Source organism: Oncorhynchus kisutch, linkage group LG17, assembly GCF_002021735.2.
Source record: "Oncorhynchus kisutch isolate 150728-3 linkage group LG17, Okis_V2, whole genome shotgun sequence".
Classification (NCBI taxonomy): Eukaryota; Metazoa; Chordata; class Actinopteri; order Salmoniformes; family Salmonidae; genus Oncorhynchus; species Oncorhynchus kisutch.
In genome coordinates, this window is record NC_034190.2 from 27,444,134 (window position 1) to 27,468,170 (window position 24,037).

The 24,037-nt window shown below is 41.1% G+C and overlaps 1 protein-coding gene across 1 annotated transcript in view; it reads left to right on the plus strand.

The window, feature by feature from the left end:
* LOC109907275 (potassium channel subfamily K member 9) overlaps positions 1-20,957 on the plus strand; it is a 39,979-nt gene extending 19,022 nt beyond the window's left edge. Inside the window, exon 2 of the mRNA XM_031793481.1 lies at positions 18,684-20,957. Coding sequence (XP_031649341.1) covers positions 18,684-19,606 — 923 coding nt within the window. The 3' untranslated portion in view covers positions 19,607-20,957. The remainder of the gene's footprint in view (positions 1-18,683) is intronic.
* The last annotated feature ends 3,080 nt before the right edge of the window (positions 20,958-24,037 follow it).

Below are 24,037 nucleotides of genomic sequence, written 5' to 3' on the forward strand. Positions count from 1 at the left end.
ACGCCTTTCTACCATAACAACAACTACTGGACCTATTGAAGTCTGAGCACCAATCATGTTCTGTTTACAGTCGCTGCAGGGGTTAAGCACTGTCAATGAGGTGCAGTTCAGCATAGCCTGATTCACTGTCACTCAACTACACTCTTAGAAAAAAAGGGTTCCAAAAGGGTTCTTTGGATGGAAAAAGGGTTCTACCTGGAACCAAAAAGGGTTCTTCAAAGTGTTCTCCTATGGGGGCAGCTGAAGAACCCTTTTTAGGTTCTAGATAGCACCTTTTTTTCTAAGAGTGTGGCTATGTGGAGTAGACCTCAGTATTATAAAGAAGTCCTCTTATAAAAAGCCCTGGTCTCTGTGTCTCCTAACGCAATATATACATTCACATCTCATTCACGGACTGTGGTGACAGTAGTAGCTGTGGGTGGATTTCCAATCAAGAGTGTATATGAATAATTTAAAGCTGCGTTTGGTGGCTATTATAACGTGTGTCTGTCTGGGTGTGTGTGTGTGCATATGTATCTGTGTGTGTGTGTGTGTGTGTGTGTGTGTAGGGAGGTATGTGTGAAGGCATCATGCAGAGTGTAAACATTTACAGATTCCTTAATAAGACCAGCAGGACTCCCAGCTCTAAGCCTCATCCCTGTCAGGCATCATGTCAAATAGCATGTCATGTGTTTACCCTAGCCATATGTCTCTACATGCCATATGCTATTCATTTATACAGCAGAGAGGTGATGTGTCATAGGTATGGCTGATGGAGCGACACCACACCAGCTGATTCTCTGACTGCGTCTGAAATGGTACCCTATTCCTAACATTACGTTGTGTAACACACCCTATTCCTAGCATTATGTTGTGTAACACACCCTATTCCTAGCATTATGTTGTGTAACACACCCTATTCCTAGCATTATGTTGTGTAACACACCCTATTCCTAGCATTATGTTGTGTAACACACCCTATTCCTAGCATTATGTTGTGTAAAACACCCTATTCCTAACATTATGTTGTGTAACACACCCTATTCCTAGCATTATGTTGTGTAACACACCCTATTCCTAGCATTATGTTGTGTAACACACCCTATTCCTAACCTTATATTGTGTAAAACACCCTATTCCTAACATTATATTGTGTAACACACCCTATTCCAAACATTATATTGTGTAACACACCATATTCCTAACATTATATTGTGTAAAACACCCTATTCCTAACATTATATTGTGTAACACACCCTATTCCTAACATTATATTGTGTAACACACCCTATTCCTAACATTATATTGTGTAACACACCCTATTCCTAACATTATATTATATAACACACCCTATTCCTAACATTATATTATATAACACACCCTATTCCCTCTGGGCCTTGGTTGAAAGTATAATGAGGAGTAGGGTGCCATTTCCACCTCTGTATCTCATCTGTCTGCCAGCGTGATGACATCATCTAGTGTGGAGAATGATGACAGTGGACACACTGACTTTTCTGTCTGCTGCCAGCGTGATTGACAGCTCTCGGTAGCCAAAGGCACTACCCAGCTGCACTCTGTCCCTCCCTCCCTCCTTAGCTGACATCTCCTACAGCCACATGAGCCGGACCATAACATTGACAGGGATTGTTTGGGGTGTTGGTGTGTGTGTGTGTGTACTGTGTGTGGGCGTACGTGGAAGGGAGTGTGTGTCTCAGTGGCTGTCATCTCCAACTACTGTTGACAAGGCTTGTTTGGTGAGGACTTCTGTCAATGGGGTAGTGTGGTCTTGACAGCGATTGTTGTTTGGTGGTGCTCTGTGTGTGATGTGTGTGTATGTGTCTGTGTATGTGTGTGTGTGTGTGGTTCTGCCCATGAGGTTGTGGTCTTGATCGTGATCTTTTGGTGGGGTGAGGTCTGTGTGTCTGCGTGTGGTCTTGACAGCGATTGTTTGGTCAGTTTGTTAAGACGTTATTGATTACTTTGAGGACTAGAATTTTCCCAGAGACTCCTGGACTCGTATCCACAAAGCGACTTTAGGATGATATGACACTGCCAAGACAAAGTCTGAGCCATGAGTAAAATCAACTCATAACAGTTTCTAAGCTGGTAATCAGTACAGTTTGAGGTACTGCAAAGGAAAAATAGTAATGCTCTTTGACATTGTTGTAAATGATTGGGAATAACCAATTGCTATGAGGGATCACCAGCTGCGCACGTTTCAGAGAACCACGGTGAATGTAACTGTCAAATGTCGCAATGGTAAAACATTTGATAGAATTCGACTGACACGATCACTTTGCCTACTCTTAAGTCTTTGCTAATATGTTGCTGTGCATAACATATATCATGTCTTTTTATTTATTCCAAAAGCGCCATTTCTTATAATATTACCGTTAAATCAACACACTCAACACTACCATTTAAAACAACTCTAAATGCCTTTGGCACAGTTGGCATCAAATCACTTGCCGATAATGTTGCATAACATGTTTGAATGGTCAATCATTTTCACCGAACACAATCAAAGTTGACATAGGCCCTAGATGCCTTTACTTTAGGCACGTTTTGTTAAGGTGTTATTGCGCTCCGAAGGGATTAGTTGAAACAAAGTGACGTAGGTTAGTTAAATAATCAAACGAAAAATGTGACTATTTATTAGCTTATGGGGTTATAAGTATAGTATGTAGGAATATCATGTGAAATCATTTTCAAAAGTATGTCGGTCTAGATTATTTATGGGTTGATCATATAGAAATATCAAAACATTCTTTCAACAACTCCAAAGCAATTGCCGGTAGAACAGGAACCACTGACTACGTTTTCTATTATCAAGAGTTGCTGGTAACGCAACTCATGAGGTGTCCTTAATATCTGTCGACTAGGGGGGACTCCTATGACTAAAAAGGCTTCATGCATAGCTTTGATTTTTACCCATAAGAGTAGGAGTAAAATGTCTCTATCCCAGCACTTACCACCAATTTTCTAGTCTGAAACACTTTGTGGATAAGGCCCCTGGTCCTAAGAGCCTTCAGTCTAATGTTCACACGGTGAGGATGTTCTTGAAACTTGCAGTGTGCTACACAGCATGTTGCGCGTTTCATCAAACTCATGTTTCATGTTCTATTCATTCAAGTATCACCCCCATTTTCAAAGAGCAGCTTGCATCGGACATCTATTACCAAAGGAGAGCTCCTCCTCTGTTTCACTCTTTGTGCTGAGTTTACAGCAGATATAGTTCGCTATCTCACTGTCTGTGAAATGGAGATTGTGAAGAAAGTGTAGCAAAATGGCTACTGCCTGTGCAGCCGTTTTCTCCTGAAATCAAGATGTATGTAGAGTAGCTGTGTGGGGAGTTACTTGTACTTTTTACATGTAACATTGCAGGATTCCTTTCCATCCAATTAACCTCTGTTGTCTTGGGTTCCCTATGGTTAGAGACAGTGATTAAACACTTGAACTCTGCAGGTGTTGGGACAAACAAGTGTACCCTTTAACTTGTTAGGGCACTTCTGTTCCCTTATCTCCTGGCAGAAATACTCAATCCAAATGAAAGTGTCTGGACCAGTACTGAGATATATGAACAACAAGTAGGAACCACATCAGCAAGTAGCCATTTTGAGAGTTTTTTATTTAATGGATTAACCTTATTCCCTAACAATCCTAGCCTTGAAACAATGTTAACAAATGAACATATCAAATGCCATTAAATACATAGACTTGTTCTTATTCAACTGTACTCATAAAAAATACATTAAAATATGCAGGAATCCTTAAACACTGGTGCTTACTGGTGGTAAAGGGGTACCAATATTAATAATGCATAAAAATGAAGCAGTTATATTTTAAATATTGATTTATGCACTTTAAATATTGCATATTGCCTTAAAACGTATAAGGTTTGATATACAGTGCCTTGCAAAATTATTCAGATTTCCTCACATTTTATGGTTTCAAAATAGGATGCAAATATTTTGTCAACAATCTACACAAAATACTCTGTCAAAGTGGAAAAAAAATATGTAGTAATATGATAAAAATGTAATAACTAAAATATAGTCCTTGCAGAAGTATTCAACTCTCTGAGTCAATATATGTTAGAATCACCTTTGCCATCAATTACTGTTGTGAGTCTTCTTGGGTGGGTCTACAAGAGATTTGTACACATGGAATGTGCGATATTTGCCCATTATTCCTTACAAAATTCTTCAAACTCTGTCAAGATGTTGGGGATCATGGCTAGACAGCAATGTTCAAGTCTTGACCTAGTTTTTCAAGCACTGCGACTGTAAAACTGTAACCAGGCCACTCAGGACATTCACTGTCTTCTTGGTACACAAAGCAACTCCAGTGTAGATTTGGCCTTGTGTTGTAGGTTATTGTCCTGCTCATATTACTTTTAGAAAATAGATATCAAATGAATAATAAGCTTTAAAAAGAGCCCAATCACAACACAGTATGAAGATTTAGAAGGGGTTTTGGGGTTGTTGCACCAAAGTCACTGGTTGGATTGGATATTCATTTGCATCATATAGTTACTGACCAAACATGTTTCCACAGAACTTTCTCTGAACTAGAATATTACAAATCTTCCTTTTCTAAAGTGTTTATGTGGTGTGTCAGGTCCGTGTTGTGTACTCAACATGTGTTGATGTTGCCACTACTTTTCAGGGACGGAATGTGCTCTTCATTTCCTCCTATAAGGTTGATCTACACTGAGTGTGCAAAGCATTAGGAACTTTCCATGACAGACTGATCAGGTGAAAGCTATGATCCCTTATTGATGTAACTTGTTAAATCCACTTCAAATCAGTGTAGATGAAGGGGAGGAGACAGGTTAAAGAAGGATTTTTTAAGCCTTGAGACAATTGAGACATGGATTGTGTATGTGTGCCATCCATTCATGAGGTGAATGGGCAAGGCAAATATGTATACTGTATGCCTTTGAACGAGGTATGGGGGGGGGGGGGGCCTTATGTTCTTTGTTTTACACACTCAGTGGAAGGAATAATTGAGTTATCCTATCCATGTTCTGTCTCTTGGACGGAAGGTAGCCTATTGGTTAGGTGCATTGGGCCAGTAACTGAAAGGGTACTGGTTCAAATCCCCAAGCAAACTAGGTGGGAAATCTGCCGATGTGCCCTTGGGCAAGGCCCTTAACCCTAATTGCTCCAGAGAACTGTCAATAATGGCTGATCCCTGGCTCTGACCCCACTCTCAGGGAGTGAGATATGCAAAAATGATACCTCCAAGGGAAAATGGAAGCACCCACCTAATTAGCTTATCATTCTGTTCATTAAGAAGCAGTAGTTTGGTACTGTAGTTGGCCTTGTAAAAGCAGACTGGCGTACCACAAACACAATAGATGCCCTCCCCAGAGACATGGTGGTGGGCAGGGCACAGTGAAATCAGCTCTACCAGAACTGCTCTGGCAGTTTAGAGCATGCTGTGCTCTACAAGTGGTGTCTTGTGTCTGTGATACTAAACAGTGTGTCCCTAGGGGCTGGAAAAACAAATAGAGCCACAGTAGTAATAGAGCACACACACACACACACACACACACACACGGGAGGGCTGCAGTACAGTGGATTTTCACAGCTTGGAAAGTCAAATATACCCCAGAGTTGATCAACGCTGTGCTCACAGCTCCCCCTGCAGGTCACAGCAGGGAATGGCATTGCCTGTGTGTGTCACCGTGTAAAAAGCTGAACTATAAATAGCCCTATGTGAACAGTGCCACAACAGCCAGAAGTGTGAGGTAATGGGCATGTTGAGACATGTAACCAGTAGGTAGAATTAGACCATGTGTGTGTAGTGTGAGCAAAAATATCCACTATAAAAAGCTTCTGTATGTAAAATATACTATTTCATACGTTCCAGCTTCTATTGAAAAATAACGACTTCACCAAATTCACTGTTCCTCTCTCAGGCTTATACAGAGAGACGCATCCATGGTTATATTACAAGCAGGCTTGAATACTGTAATGCTCTCCTGTCTGGTCTACCCAAGAAAGCCATTGGTCAACTGCAAAACATACAGAATGCTGCAGCGTGGGTACTGACCAAGACCAGACGGAGAGCACACATTACACCGGTTTTAAAGTCTCTGCACTGCCTGCCTTTGAGTTTTAGAATGAGTGTGTAGGGGGGATAGGGAGGCAGGCACTGTGCGAATGAGTGAGTGTGTGTAGGGGTGTGTGTGTGTGTGTGTGTGTGTGTGTGTGTGTGTGTGTGTGTAAGTGAGTGAGTGAGTGAGTGAGTGAGTGAGTGATAGACAGAGGCAGAGAGAGAGAGTATGCTCACTGAACTCTGAAATGAAATGCTTCACATCGAATTCTGAAATCCAAAACCTAATTCACCTCAGAATAATGCAAAAAAATCCTTAATGTTATTCTGGGTTGAGATTGTCTACTAATAATTTATAAGCCTCCGTGACTTTAGCACAAATTACTGACCTTTACAATGATTGACATCCACATCAATATTCAACCACACTGGTTGGTGAGCATCAATACCAAACCCAATTCTGTTATTGCTGAACATTCTAATTGTCTGTGGAGCTGTTTCTATAAATACCTCCAGTATCAGTTTATTTGATAGCTTCGTGTAATTTCGAGGCATTTAAACAGTTCTGTCCACTCACCTTGAAAAGGATTATAGGCAATTTATGCTTGATACAAAAATGTGGTAGGAGGCGGCGTATGGATTGTGTGACACAATTGCGGAGCTTCCGGAGGCCAAGTTGAGCTCTGTACTGCATCGCCGTGCACCTCTCCAATTATTTAACAATGCGGAGGGCTCCATATAGCTTTGCATTGACATGATTGGTTGACGGTAGGTGAGGGCGGGAGTTCCTGTATAAACATAAACTCACTTCCTTGACAACTTCCTATACAACAGCTCTACGCTGCTCTGCGAAGCACCAAAATGATGACTTCTGGAGAGGCCGTATCACCGTAAATGCAGACGTCGGATTGACCATGCAGCGCCTTTTAGAGGCAGTTGATGTGTAAGCAATATGGCAGTAGCTCCACTTTGGTCTAGGATTCCTGGAATCATGAGGGAATAAGTAGGAAATTCGCAATTCTCCAACCAGGATTTATGGAAAACCAGAAAATGTATTGAAAATTCCTTGAATTTTGCATCCCCAACGTATACCTGTGTGTGTGTGTGTTTCTTTAGTGACTCAGGGTGGGCCTTCTAGCATCAGTCTAAGAGCGCCAGACACCCAGCAAGAGAAAGACAAACTAATCAGGCCTCAGACAAAACACTTTCAAACCTGCTGCCCCCAGCATGTGTTCAGATGGTGGAAATTAGTCAAACATCCTATCCCTTGTTGTTGTTAGAGGATATGTGAGTCAGTGTGTGTGTGTGTGTGTGTGTGTGCCTCACAGGAGATGGCAGAGAAAGGTAGAGCAGGTGAGTGGGTGAAGACAACAAGGTGATCTGATAACGTAAATGACACAGATATGATCAAATTTGATGTTTGAACAGCAGATAGTCTATATCTTAACAGCCTGGTGTGTGTGTGTGTGTGTGTGTGTGTGTGTGTGTGTGTGTGTGTCTGCGTACTGGTGTCTGTGTATGACACTGTGTTGGAAGCTTCAGCATAAATGATAAAAATAGACTTGTGTCCGTGGGAAGTTTCCTGTAAGCTTAGATGACAGATACTGTTTCTTGTACTTTAATCAAAGAAACTAGATGCATCTATGAAACAAATACTTTCAAGCATAGGCTTCATCACTCATAAAGCATTAGACTACACATACTCACCTTTCCATATCAAGCATCAGTGATTGCAATGAAGGGCTATTGATACTATTTTCAGGTCATGTCCATTGGCTTTCCTCTCAACCTCTCTCTCATGTTCTCCAGAACTGCAAACACACATAAATGAATGTGTACCTACAGTAAATATATACATTTAAGGATACTTAAATTTAAGGATACTTCATTCTGGGCCGTTATGTTAACATTGAGTTGGCCAGAGTCATGGAAGGAGTGTTTGAAGGTCTTCTCTCTTCTCTGTTTTGGACCGCAGACAGTTAGCTCACAGTTAGTTAGCTCACAGTTAGCTAGCTCACAATTAGCTAGCTCACAGTTAGTTAGTTCACAGTTAGTTAGCTCACAGTTAGTTAGCTCACAGTTAGTTAGCTCACAGTTAGTTAACTCACAGTTAGTTAGCTCACAGTTAGTTAGCTCACAGTTATCTAGCTCACAGTTAGTTAGCTCACAGTTAGTTAGCTCACAGTTAGTTAACTCACAGTTAGTTAGCTCACAGTTAGTTAGCTCACAGTTATCTAGCTCACAGTTAGTTATCTCGTGTCAGGGTGGCAGCTGGTGACAGGTCATCAGAGGGAGGTGCACAAGGTGTTATCCAGTCTGACTGTTGCTCCGCCTCCTATCCTGCGGTCTAACTCCCCTGTCCTGACCTTCTTTATTATTCCATGGCTCACAGGCAATTAATGTCTCCGGGCCACTGGAATAATGTGAGGTGAATTAACCTCCCAGAACAGACGAGCTAATAGAGATTGTTTTGAACAACTACTCAAGTAACTAACACTTCTCCGTAACACCAACGAGGGGCCTCGATAATATCTGCCATTTAGCAGACGCTTTTATTCAAAGCAACTTACAGTCATTTGTGCTACATTACCATCCATTTGTTATGGTTAGGAATGACAGAGACAGCAGGTTCACCAAGACCTCAGTATGAGATGGGTTGGGAGTATGGCATTGTGTTGCAATACTGGCCATTTTATTCTCTATTAACTAGCCTTGAAAATATACGAGGAAAGTTGAGAAGATACAGGATTAGTTTCATGATGTTCAAGTTGGATAATACTGCGATTATTAAAGAGGTATCAAAAGCTTTGAGTTGACCAACACAGTGTGCATCGATTTCTACAGAAGTCTTGTGAGTGTCACATTCAGTTGCTAATTGTAAAGGCACGGGGGATTATTCAGGTATTTTATTGTCAAGTGCATCACTGTTACACATCTATCAACACACACAAACACCCACGTACGCAGGCACCCACACACACAGGTCTTTGCTCAGCAGAATAAATGTGTCTGTTCTCTTTGACAACAGCTAATATAGTCATAACAGGACAAACAAATTACAGAGTCCAGATAGTATCCAATCTAGCACCAATATAGAACACAGCATCCAATCACCAGTCTAACACTGCAACACAAAACCACGTGTCCAACATCGAACGGTCACTTTAGCAGGCGAGAGGAGGAGGACAGACCTACTATATACTGTATAAATCAAGTCATTACTAAGACAACAATCCCTCTGCTCTGGACAATCTTGCAAAATGAAATCATATTTTACTGTAAGCTATATTTATGGCTGCAATAGGAAAACATAACAGCATGGTTGCACATTGTGATTAAACTTGATTATAGAAACAAATGCAGGGACAGAGGAAAGGAGAATAAAGTGGTCCTATTGGTTCATCTAGTCAGCAGTAGGACTTGATGTGTTACTGAGAGAAATGCAGAAAAACGACATGTCCAACCTCTCCCCAATGATGGTTGAATCTGTTCAAGGGCATTGGTAACAGCAGTTCTGGGGTCAGTGGGTTCCTTAACGTCTTAGTTAAAGATTCACACTGTACGTTAGAGAAGTGCATGCTGTCAGCTTACCAATGTGTCTAGGCCCTCATCCCTTCTCTCTCTGTGAGACTGAGTACAGAGGACGTGGGGTTGGATGCCAGATCCTCTGTGTGGATTTGAGTGAGGGAGATAGAGGTACTCAGTGGGCTGCGCGCCTTGTTTCCGAAAGGGCAAAGCACACACTGCTTCGCGGAGCAGAGCAGCTGAGCAGAAGTTGTCAAGGAAATGAGTTTGTGTTTATACAGGACCTCCCTCCCTCACCTACCATCAACCAATATTGTCAATGCAGAGGTATAGGGATATTCTGTATGAAAGAAGCTCTCCGCATTGTTTCAACATTTGGGAAAAATGTCCACTTCTATATGGAGCCTCCGGAGGCTCCACCTCTATACGGGGCCTCCGGAGGCTCCACCTCTATACGGAGCCTCAGGAGGCTCCACCTCTATACGGAGCCTCTGGAGGCACCACCTCTATACAGAGCCTCCGGAGGCACCACCTCAATACAGAGCCTCCGGACAGCATTGCCGGATCAAGCATAAATCAGCCATTACACAATAGGCTACAAACGGTGTTGAGGTAGTTTCAACACACTCTTGAACTAACGCCACAAATCAAATATGATTTGTCCATTCATTCATTGTCATTTCTGTCTGCCAATGTAATTAATTACCTCCTGATTACTCCCCAGGAATAATTCCAGACATTAAAATCAATATTAATTAGGCTGTTTAATGTGCAAGAGGGAACGAAGACAGCTGGTTGCTGCTGCTAGAAGGTGTACACGATGTAATAGCTGTAAGAATCCATCCAGAGATGATTCTCTTAAAAACAAACACTACAAATAGGCTATGAATAAAGATATCTAGCTAGCTACTGTCTTTGACTTTGCAATGAAATGTTATGAAGCAAATTTGTTACAAATATCCTCACAAACATCTAGTGTCCCTGTGGCAATGCCAAACGTCTAGTTTTCCAGTGGCAATGCCAAACGTCTAGTGTCCCTGTGGTAATTCCAAACATCTAGTGTCCCTGTGGTAATTCCAAACATCTAGTGTCCCTGTGGTAATGCCAAACGTCTAGTGTCCCTGTGGCAATGTCAAACATCTAGTGTCCCTGTGGTAATTCCAAACATCTAGTGTCCCTGTGTTAATTCCAAACATCTAGTGTCCCTGTGGTAATGCCAAACGTCTAGTGTCCCTGTGGCAATGTCAAACATCTAGTGTCCCTGTGGTATTCCAAAAATCTAGTGTCCCTGTGGCAATGTCAAACATCTAGTGTCCCTGTGGTAATTCCAAACATCTAGTGTCCCTGTGGTAATTCCAAACATCTAGTGTCCCTGTGGCAATGTCAAACATCTAGTGTCCCTGTGGCAATGTCAAACATCTAGTGTCCCTGTGGCAATGCCAAACGTCTAGTTTTCCAGTGGCAATGCCAAACGTCTAGTGTCCCTGTGGTAATTCCAAACATCTAGTGTCCCTGTGGTAATTCCAAACATCTAGTGTCCCTGTGGTAATGCCAAACGTCTAGTGTCCCTGTGGCAATGTCAAACATCTAGTGTCCCTGTGGTAATTCCAAACATCTAGTGTCCCTGTGTTAATTCCAAACATCTAGTGTCCCTGTGGTAATGCCAAACGTCTAGTGTCCCTGTGGCAATGTCAAACATCTAGTGTCCCTGTGGTATTCCAAAAATCTAGTGTCCCTGTGGCAATGTCAAACATCTAGTGTCCCTGTGGTAATTCCAAACATCTAGTGTCCCTGTGGTAATTCCAAACATCTAGTGTCCCTGTGGCAATGTCAAACATCTAGTGTCCCTGTGGCAATGTCAAACATCTAGTGTCCCTGTGGCAATGTCAAACATCTAGTGTCCCTGTGGTAATTCCGAACATCTAGTGTCCCTGCGGTAATTCCAAACATCTAGTGTCCCTGTGGTAATTCCAAACATCTAGTGTCCCTGTGGTAATTCCAAACATCTAGTGTCCCTGTGGTAATTCCAAACATCTAGTGTCCCTGCGGTAATTCCAAACATCTAGTGTCCCTGTGGTAATTCCAAACATCTAGTGTCCCTGCGGTAATTCCAAACATCTAGTGTCTCTGTGGTAATTCCAAACATCTAGTGTCCCTGTGGTAATTCCAAACATCTAGTGTCCCTGTGGTAATTCCAAACATCTAGTGTCCCTGTGGTAATTCCAAACATCTAGTGTCCCTGTGGTAATTCCAAACATCTAGTGTCCCTGTGGTAATTCCAAACATCTAGTGTCCCTGTGGTAATTCCAAACATCTAGTGTCCCTGCGGTAATTCCAAACACCTAATGTCCCTGTGGTAATTCCAGACATCTAGTGTCCCTGCGGTAATTCCAAACACCTAATGTCCCTGTGGACTAATTTGGCTCTCAGTTTGGTCTCATGAAATCTATTTACAGTTGAATCACTTAGAGGTTGTTCTCTCTCCCAACCTGATTAAAAAACAGAACACAGAGATGATGAAAGGGATAATAACATCACTAAAGGTGATGAATAAGCACTGGCAAGGGGAGCAGCACAGCAAGGTGATGGAGTGTATACAAGGACATATCTAGTAACATCTTATATTACAGCTAGCTACTGTAAGTAACAGAGCTGTAAAGTAAATGCTGTCAAACTGAATAATATAGTCGTTTTGAGAAAACAACATCAGTGTTGTCATTGGGGCCCTAAATGTATTTTAATGCATACTGTATCACAATTCTACTATCAGCATAAAGACACCATAAACAAAACACCCCCATACACTGTAACTGATCTAAATCCTAGTTGGCAGATGTTCAACTTCTCCCTCCGCTCACACACAGACAACACTGTCAGACATCTCTTTGTCTGAGAAATAGAAAGAGCTGTGGAGGTTCATTGATTTGGTGCAAAACGGAACAAGATGAATTCCTACTGACAATGTGAGATTGCACCTTTCTGTCATCAGACTCAAGTCAGCTCTCCAACTCTGGTGGCTGCTTGGAGACACATTGTCAAGCTGTACACCACCATTAAATATGTAAATGCAGTGGGAGAGAGATTGAGAGAGAGAAGAGACAGAAAGAGAGAGATAACGGGCTAAAACTAAAAAAGAGGGAGAGGTACTATAACACACTACCAACCAACATGAAGTAGAAACTTTTTAAGAAACTTTGAGGAGGAAAAGGAGAATCAGTCTGACAGAATAACTGTGTTTCATTTGTTCAGACAGAACATGTAGTCAGTAGACCAGGCTCTGGGTTAATAATGCAGTTCATTCATTTTATGAATACCGCAGGGCTACTGTATCACTGAGAGGACTGGGGCAGAAACATGAATAAATAAAGATATGAATGAGGGCACAGTTATAGCTGCCGTTGCACTATTAGTCAGCCTAACATTTCTGGATACACTCATAGTGCTAAACTTTTCACCTCGCAGAATGATACACATAATCATAAATACAGTGCCTTCAGAAAGTATTCATACCCCTTGACTTATTCCACATTGTTGTTTACTAACTGATTAAATATCTAATATTTCTCACCCATCTACACACAATACCCCATAATGACAAAGTGAAAATGTGTTTTAAGAATTTTTTTGCAAATGAATTGTAACTTTTATACAGAAATATCTTATTTACACAAGTATTCCCACCCGAGTCAATACTTTGTAGAAGCACCTTTGGCGGCGATTACAGCTTTGAGTCAACCTGGGTACGTCTGTATCAACTTTTCACATATGGATTTGGGGATTTTCTCCCATTCTTCCTTGCAGATTTTCTCAAGCTCTGTTAAATTAGATGGGGCAGCAATATTCAAGTCTTTCCACAGATTTTCAATGGGATTCAAGTCTGGGCTTTGGCTGGGCCACTCATGGACTTGCACAATCTTGTTCGGAAGCCATTTCAGCATTGCTTTGGTTGTATGCTTGGGGTCATTGTCCTCTTTGAACGTAAATCTTTGCATCCCCAGTCTAAGGTCATTTGCACTCCGAAGCAGGTTCTCATTAGGGAAAATTGCCATTTGGCTCAATTCATTGTTCCCTCTATCCTGACTAGTCTCCCAGTCCCTGTTGCTGACATAGCGCGTTGCATTCAGGCCAAAGAGTTACATTTTTGTCTCATCAGACCACACCATCTTTTGCCTTATGCTCTTATGCTCTCAGAGTCTTTCACGTGCCTTTTTGCAAACTCAAGGCATGATATCATGTGACTTTTTCTCAGGACTGGCTTCTGTCTGGCCACTCTCCCATAAATTGTTGGATTGTTGAAGTGCTGTAGAGACTGTAGTCCTTCTGGCAGGTTCACTCATCTTAGCCACGGAACTCTGTAGTTCTGTCAGAGTGGTCATTGGGTTCTTGGTCACCTCCCTGACCAAGGTTCTTCTTACCTGGTGTCGTGTCTTTGGCTATGCTGGATTAAGTGATATGACATGCTATTCTATAAAATCCTTTCTCCGTAATTAATATTACCTGATTGAGCTAATCATGTAAATGTAATTAACTAGAGTCGGGGCACCATGAAATAATATTTATAGGGCTGTTATCTTCCAAATAAACTCTTAAAGACCTAGTAATATTTTATATCAATAGCAGTCAATATTTAATCGTCCCCTTAATTCAGTCTCATCTGAAAGTTGTAAATTCTTGGTTATCTTCACGAACCCTGGCTAACAAGTTGAATCAGCAATACAAAATTGGGTTTAATTATTTATTTACTAAATACCTAACTAATCACACAGAATTATATATACACAGAATGAATTATACCTTGATTACAAATGATGTCATAAAGGAAAACGTCCCTAGCGGGCGGAACAGATATGACAGCTGGTTACACAAAAGAAAAGGGTCTGGGTTTGAGTGAAATAGCGGGAAGACTAAGGAACAAATGGGAGAAGCTGTGCTATCGTAAATACAGTATCTTATGCATATCTAAATTACCGCCCATTTGGAAAAGGAAAATGCAATAAATATTTACCCTGAGCTGCGCTTCGGTAGGTTGGTGGTAGATGGAAGGCCGTGTTGCCCAACCGAGTCCTTTGAAGAATGTCTCTGGTGGTAAATTGAATACTTTGTAGTAATGTCGTTGTGTAGTAGACGGGATACTCTGTCTGTTCTTTTCTAGCCCGCGTTTGCAGCTGCTGTTGCTAACTCAACGGCTAGGAGGTATCACTTCTGTAGTGAATAAGAGTTCAAAGTTCATACCATTCGCAACCAAAGCTCACGCTGAGGTTGGCTTAGTTCTGTAGTAGACATGTTAGTCCTTTTAACGCAGAGGCGGCAGACCTCACGTACTTGGAACAGGAGGTTACATTTTCGTCAAGACTTTATATAGTGGAGCGAGAAGGGTGTCTCTGAAAAGTTTTATAACCCATGTCTCTTCACAGGGGCGGGCCACTGATTGAGCAGAGCCCTAACCTTATGAACAAATCTCTCATTTGGAAGCTAAAATTACATTTAATCTCTTTTATATTTTTATATTCAAACATTTAAATTGAACAACAAATCCATGTGAATCCAATAACTCTGATGTGTAGACTTCCCACTGTAGAGTTTGTCATCCTATCATTGAGGAGAATGTCTCAGATGACGACCGAACTGACATCGTATTCATTAAGTACCACCGCATATGTTCAATTGGTCGGATTACCAGAATATAGTTAATTTCCCCCCACCTTCTGATGTTCCCAGAATCTCTATGTTAACCAAGGGGTTTTCAAATTTCACATCAGTAGGGTAGAGGGAGGAAAAAGGGGGGAAGAGGTATTTATGACTGTCACAAACCTACCCCCAGGCCAACGTCATGACACTGGTCAAACAGTTTGGTCGGACGGCCAGCTTTAGGCAGAGTCTGGGTAGTTCTATATTTTGTCAATTTCCCAATGATGGAGACCCCTGTGCTTTTGGAAATGTTCAACACTCTATAAGCTGTTTTATGCCCTTCCCCAAATATATGCCTCATCACAATTTCTTAGAGATCTACAGACAGTTCCTTGGACTTCATGGTATAGTTTCTGCTCTGACATGCACTGTCAACGGTGGGACCGTATACAGTATAGACAGGTGTGTTTCTTTCTAGATCATGTCCAAACAATTGAATTGGCCACAGGTGGACTCCAATCAAGTTGTAGTGAAATCTCAAGGATGACCAAAGGAAATTGGATGCACCTGAGCTCAATATGAAGTATCATAGCAAAGGGGTGTGTATATCTACAGTACCAGTCAAAAGTATGGACACACCTACTCATTCAAGGGTTTTTCTTAATTTTACTAATTTCTACATTGCAGAATAATAGTGAAGACATCAAAACTATGAAATAACACATAGGGAATCATGTAGTAACCAACAAAGTGTTAAACAAATCAAAATATATTTTATATTCTTAAAAGTAGCCACCCTTTGCCTTGATGACAGCTTTGCACACTCTTGGCATTCTCTCAATCAGCCTTCTGAGGTAGTCACCTTGAATGCTTTCCCAACAGTCTTGAAGGAGTTCCCGCATATGCTGAGCACTTATTTACTGCTTTTCCTTCACTCTGCCATCCAACTCATCCCAAACCATCGGGTTGAGGTTGGGTGATTGTGGAGGCTGGGTCAGCTGATGCAGCATTCCATCACTCTCCTTCTTGGTCAAATAGCTCTTACACAGCTTGGAGGTGTGTTGGGTCATTGTCATGTTGAAATATAAATCATAGTCCCACTATGCAAAACCAGATGGGATGGCGTATTGCTGCAGAATGCTGTGGTAGCCATGCTGGTTAAGTGTGCCTTGAGTTCTAAATATATCACTGACAATGTCACCAGCAAATCACCCATACCTCCTCCTCCATGCTTCACGGTGGGAACCACACATGCAGAGATCATCTGTTCACCTACTCTGCGTCTCACAAAGACACACCGGTTGGAACCAAAAATGTCAAATTTGAACTCATCAGACCAAAATGACAGATTTCCACCCGTCCATTACTTGTTTTTCTTGGCCCAAGCAAATCTCTTCTTCTTATTAGTGTCCTTTAGTAGTGATTTCTTTGCAGAAATTTGACCATGAAGGCCTGATTCACACAGTCTCCTCTAAACAGTTGATGTTGTGATGTGTCTGTTACTATTGCAATTTCTGAGGCTGGTAACTCTAATGAATTTATCCTCTGCAGTAGAGGTAACTCTGGGTCTTCCTTTCCTGTTGCGGTCCTCATGAGAGCCAGTTTCACCATAGCGCTTGATGGATTTTGCGACTGCACTTGAAGAAACTTTCAGAGTTCTTGAAATGTTCCGTATTGACTGTTGTTTATCTTTGCTTATTTGAGCTGTCCTTGCCATAATATGGACTTGGTCTTTTACCAAATAGGGCTACCTTCTGTATACCACCCCTACCTTGTCACAACACAACTGATTAGCTCAAACACATTAAGAAGGACAGAAAATCCACAAATTAACAAGGCACACCTGTTAATTGAGCCAGCATGAAGCTGGTTGAGAGAATGCCAAGAGTGTGCAAAGCTGGCAAAGGGTGACTACGTTGAAGAATCTCAAATATATTTGGATTGGTTCAACACTTCTTTGCTTGCTACATGAATCCATATGTGTTATTTTATAGTTTTGATGTCTTCACTATTATTCCACAATGTAGAAAATAGTAAAAATAAAGAAAAACCCTTGAATGAGTAGGTGTTTGCTAAATAAGTTTGCTAAATAAGTTTAAAAAAATACCCAATCTAGTCCAGAGAAGCTGCGTGAGTTTATCAAATGCAGTCAGATCAACTATTCACCCATGGTCCATCTTTGATTTACATCAAGAAGTTGAACACTTGAATTCCACGGTTGAAGCATATAGGGTCACGGGAGCACACTTTATATGCACGTACAATTCCATTCTCTGCTTGCTGCAAATCAGATAGATCAAGTCCTGGGTCTATAAAAATAATAATTCCTCATGTGCTTGAGTGGGTGGACACCCATCAGGCAATGTATGAAATCAATAGTCCAGAAACACAAAGGTCAATGGACTAGTTCAGGTTACAATGGGTCTGTGAAAAATAGGAGAGTAATGCATCTTTGTCAAAACATTTGTGTCTGTATCCATGTATACAAATGGTGGGTGTTATTTGGTTACAGTGAGTTAGGCCTAGAGACATTATCTGAGCCAGATACAGCAGACATATATTACACAAATGTAACGTATTTTCAGCATGGCCTTTCATACTCAAAACCATTCATATACTGTACTGTATCTAATCATATTCCATATCTGGAATGTCAACAAAACACTATTATTTCCTCTTTAGTTATCACCACAGGTTGCATTTAGAACAGCACCCTTGCATTTATGTGTGTGTGTGTTTGTGTGTGTGTGTGTGTGTGTGTGTGTGTGTGTGTGTGTGTGTGTGTGTGCGTGTGTGTGTGTGTGTGTGTGTGTGTGTGCGAGTGCGTGCGTGTGTGTGTAAGAACCTACAGGCCTAAACATAAAGTCTACTTATCCTAAAAGCATTATTGGCTCATGTACAACTCCTTCCTCATCCAATAACTCCTATGTTTCCCACACTCCCCTGCAGCTCACAGGACAGGAATAGAAAGTTGCACTAAATTGGACAACCTTATAATGTCTGGGCGGACTCAGATGAATGACTGGACCCATTTCTGTGCTGCCCTCTTATTCAAAATTGGCCCTATCTGTGGGGGTTAGCTCTTATTCAATAGCCATGTTGGCAGAGGGACAGCAGGACGCTTTGGGGATTTTTCACTGGGTGAAATTTGTAAACAAAGCCAGAAGCCAAACTGGGGAGTTAAGTTTATGGAATGTGGCTTGGTGGGGCTGAGTTCTATTTTCAATTCAATCATTTGAGGAAATGATTGGGCTATTTGACCTTCTGAATGTACTGAATTGAAAAGTGATTTGACCCCAACCCTGGCAATAAAACACTGGTCCCGGTTTCTGGTTTGTTGTCTCTCTTTCAAGTTAGGACCATGCTGCTGCACCATAGATGTTATGTCCTGATCAATGTCTCTGTCTTCTCTCCCCTGCAGGTTATGGCCATGGTGCTGTACCATTGATGTTACATCCTGGTGACTGTGGTCTGTTGTCTCCCTGCAGGTTATGGCCATGCAGCTCCCGGCACAGACGCGGGGAAGGCCTTCTGCATGTTCTATGCCGTCCTGGGGATACCCCTGACCCTGGTCATGTTCCAGAGCCTGGGCGAGAGGATGAACACCTTCGTCAAGTCCCTCCTGAAGCGCATCAAGAAGTGCTGTGGCATGCGCATCACCGACGTTTCCATGGAGAACATGGTGACGGTGGGGTTCTTCTCCTGCATCGGGACGCTGTGCATCGGGGCGGCAGCCTTCTCCCACTACGAGGACTGGAGCTTTTTCCAGAGCTACTACTACTGCTTCATCACACTGACTACCATCGGCTTCGGGGACTTTGTGGCTCTGCAGAAGAACCGGGCCCTGCAGCGGAGGCCCCTGTACGTGGCCTTCAGCTTCATGTACATCCTGGTGGGCCTGACTGTCATAGGAGCCTTCCTCAACCTGGTGGTGCTGAGGTTCCTGACCATGAACAGTGAAGACGAGAGGCGGGATGCCGAGGAGAGGGCCTCGCTGGCGGGGAACAGAAACAGCATGATCATCCATATCCAGGAGGAGACACTGGGGAGAGGAGGAGGTGCCAGGAGGAGGCGCAGGGAAACGCAGGGCCAGTACTGCGCAGAGGTCACCGACCTGCCTTCTGTATGCTCCTGCATGAACTACCACTCACATGAGTTTGGTAGCTGTGGGGGAGGGATGGGAGGAGGGATAGGGGGCGGAGGGATGGGCTGTGCCTTCTCCCACCAGAACTCCTTTAGTTCCCAGTTGAACCCCCACCAGTACTTTCACTCGGTGTCGTATCGCATCGAGGAGATCTCTCCCAGCACCCTAAAGAACAGCTTCTTCCCCTCGCCCATCAGCTCAGTCTCCCCAGGCCTCCACAGCTTCACAGACAATCACCGACTCATGAAGAGAAGGAAATCTATCTGAGCCAAGTGCAACATAGTGTTTTGAACTACATGTTGCATTTCAATGTTTTAGCCTAAATGCTAAAACGTTGAATTGGAACAGATCATCAGACTGGGTTGGCCTGTCTACACAGACAACTCCTAGCTTTCCTTTTTTATATACAAGTACAATGCATCTCCAATGCTGCTCCAAACCAAATCTCATTTTAGCACTTTTGTTTTGTTTATTTTGGTTGGTCTAAGGATATAATATATTGAAGCGATTCACAGGGATTGATTGAAGAGGAAGGAGCGTTGGAAAGAAATGGCAAACTTGTTGGAGATTACTTGTGAGAGATTCAAAGCATGAAGCATGGATACTTATTGTCCCAGGCAATTGTCCCATCAGAGAAATACTAACCAGAACCAACAGATCTTGTTATACATTTTCTTATTGCCGGCTCACAAAGATAATATAGCACCTTGGTAACAATGTACCAAATGATGCACACTTAGCATTATAAGGGGGATATGTATTTTTATTACGTGAGCATGCCTGTTTCACCTTAACTTAAAATGATTGCAGTTAAGTGCTTTTCCTCCATTGCATCATTGCAGACAGAGATGATACAATTTGAAATGACATCAGGTATTATTTTCTATAAGCAATTCTAGGGAAAAAATGTAAATGATTTGTTCACAGAACATCATGCCAACATATTGTTGCCAATCTTAGCATGTGCATTAGATGTCATCAAATGAGTGTGCCATAATTATTTTATTTCTTTGGTTAATTCTTTTTAACAGCAGATGTGTATTATTATGGTTTGTGTCTGTAGATGTTTTCTTTCTGGATTTCAGATTTTAAAAAATATATATAATTCAATAAAATGTCAGTGTAAAATATGAGGATGTGAAAAGGAATAAGGATTTGAAGGCTTTCCAGTTCGAAAAAGTTGCTATGTGCATGTACTTTGTGAAACTGGTATGCATATAGATGAATGGGGAAAAATAATAGCCTTGCAATTGAAATTAAATTTGATAGCAAATAATCATAATAATTATTTAAAATATACTTTATTTATTTAGCCACTTAAAAGTAATGTATAGTGTAGGCTGAACAGTTTATTTGCTTTTCCATCATTTTTTCATTCAGAAAAATTGTACAATAACCTTTGGTCTCAGGTTTTGAATGGATAGCCTCTTCAGGTTCTGCTCCCCGAATCAAATCACAGAATAAATCCCATAAATGCGAATGCACCTGCCAAACAAAACAATACATATTAATTAATTTACAAAAAATAGTACTCATTTTCCAGGAAAAGGATATTGAGATGCATCATCTTGCTAAGGGAAACTTCCTGTACTATAGAGAAGCGTGACACACACACACACACACACACACACACACACACACACACACACACACACACACACACACACACACACACACACACACACACACACACACACACACACACACACACACACACACACACACACACACACACACACACAGACACACACACACACAGTATCAAGCCATAGAGGAGCAGGCCATGGAACCACTGCTATTCTGTAAGGATATTAATGTTGATGACAGGTGTAATCCAAACTTCAACTGTGCCACTGAGAATATATACACGCCTATAGCCTACGAACACAATGACAGGCATTTGAGATGTATACAGTGATGTTATCACTGGCTGTCATTTAAATTCAATGACAGCCAAATGGCAATCAATGGGTGAAAAAGGACCAGATGGATTTCTGAAGGAACAATGCAATACTGGGCATTGATTCATTTAGAACAACATGTGCCATTTAAGTCACCCACATTGATAAGTGATAAATGCCATGGATACCATTAGGCAGATTTCCATTGACCCAGGTTTATTAGTAATCAAAAGCAATGTTGAAAAACAAATATTTGTGACGTCTAGTGGAAACGGCAAATATTGGAGAAATTGTCTAAAGATCGACAAAAATTGTATCCATTCTACAGGGGTGGATTTTTATTTTGTCTAAACTTTCTTCATTGTGACAAATGATGAAGGAAATGGTGATTTACAAATACATGATAACTGCCAAATCATTTTGTCATCACGTAGGTTAACTATAAAGCTTTACTTCACATTTCAATGCCAACTGCTTGCAAAATGTATTTTTTCAACTATAAAAAAATGGTTTATTTTCAGGAAAAGGACTGTCCTGACTTTCAAGAATGCCTGAATTGCTTCGCCTTGCTTTTCTGGCAAGTTTCACCATCCAATTATATCAGATCTACAGGAGTTTCACCATGGCAAGGACCTTGGTCGATATGTTGGCACATGAGAATTATTACAATATGGCAAGTATTAGTCAATTCCTGCATTCTATCCATGCTGGCTTTCGCAGGCTACCTGAGACATGAAAGAGATTGGTGGGAGGGAATACAGGCTGTCGTCAATGTATTAACAAGCAATTTGATTAAAAGGGTAATGGAAACAATTCAACCACTACATTTTTATTCGACACTAGGGTTATGCGAAAAAAAGTTGTTTTTGTTTGTTTGTTGATGTGACGTCATTACGTCCTTCTGTTTTTATCGACAAGATAGTTCAATGAAAACGCACCCGAGCAGACAACTGTCGCACCAACGGTATTTTCTATGCGAACTTTCTAAATATCGCCAAAAAGATCCCTGGACAGGTTAATGGAAACATAGCTTGTGTGTGTCTTGAATTAGAATAACGAAAACTATTGTAACATTAACATCCAAGGTTCTAGAATGTTCAGATGACCCCAGGAATACACATGTAAATATACAGTACTTTATTTCATATATTGTACGTTCTCATCCTTTGGAATAAAACGGCCTTTCCACAGCTCCGATGCGTTACTATTTGTACACATTTTAGAATATGTGCCTTTAAGAAACGCTATTTCAATGTTTCTATACTTGTAGGCACATTTTACATCTGAGAAATAAATCCAACCTTTTTCCTTATAAAATATGTATCCATCTCTAAGGATTCATGTACATACAAATAGAATAACCAAAGCAAAAATGTTTTTTTTTCTTCGGGCAAACCACACAGACACAATCCAGCTGATTTACAACGTCCAAATAATTTATTTTGGCAGAACTGCCGTAGGGTTGTCCAATTATTGAGGAAAATTATTTGGAATAGCTGGAAAATTCATTATTTTACATTTTTGCGAAGATACCACATTAGTCTTTTCTTGGTGTAGTTGGTGGACATGCACATGGATATTAAGGGTTGAGGGTCAATGTTAAAGCCATTTTTAGCAATTATGAGTCAGTATTGCATATATTCAATACATCTCTATAATTGTATTTGTATAAAGTGCATACCAGCATTTGAATGACTGATCATGCCATCGTGAGGTGATGCCAACATGGTAATGATGTACAATGATTTACCAGAGAGTAAAACAATCATTGTTACTGCCATGAATTGTGCTATATTAACATGCATGGATTAATGCTGAGTGAGTCAACAGATAAATGTTTGTTAAGAACGATATCAAATACATTGTACGAAACGAATTGATTGTTGGTGCCAGCCTTTATATTAGTTGTTGAGTTATCCCCGCTCTTTTGAAATGATATGTACCTCCAAGCTGTGCAGCCAGACACATAAATAGTACCTGTATGACTTGGCTGGTCTGGATTGAGATGCTTATTGGTCGATCGTTCTGGATTCTGTATATCCTCCTGATGCCTGGGGTTTAATGTGTCCGATATCTCCATGTGCTGGCCAGATCTCTATCTGTCCAGATGTCCACAGTGCCAAGTTCTCCTATCACTGGGACAAAGACACACATATTGCACAACTAACTAACTATCTGTGTCATAATAAACTCTAGAAGGCTGTTGGGTTATTTGTATGATTCCATGTTACTTTTTCTTAATATCTCTAATTTCTTTTAATTTAAAAAAAGATCCTTCCTTTGCAATATAATATAATTATGTTTTTTAGGTCTGACGAACAAATGCCATGTACCATGTTTATTTGAAAATGATGAAAATGTTAAATGCATACCATCTCCAAAGGACAATGTTATATCAATTTGGTTCAACAAATGACCAAATTGACCCAATTAACATTTTTGTTTCACAGTTTTGGAAAACTATTTTCACTCCTGATGTCAATACATGCAGCGATATGGGCTTTCTCTTTTCAATAAATGGGAAAGAGAAACTTGTTGAGAGAGTAAACAACCATTTATGTTCATGTTTTCATTTTTGTGTGTGCATGATTTGGTGTGGAGACTTCCTGGTCAGGTGACCTGGGTGAAGCAATGACACCACTTGAATAAAAACTATGAGCCTCCTTCTCACAATCCCCAAACCCTTTGACTCTGGTCTGTCTGGTCATACTCTACTGGAAATCTATTCCAACACTACTACTGTAACACTAATGTAAATGTTAGCTATACCCACCACACCACCACTCTAATCCCAACC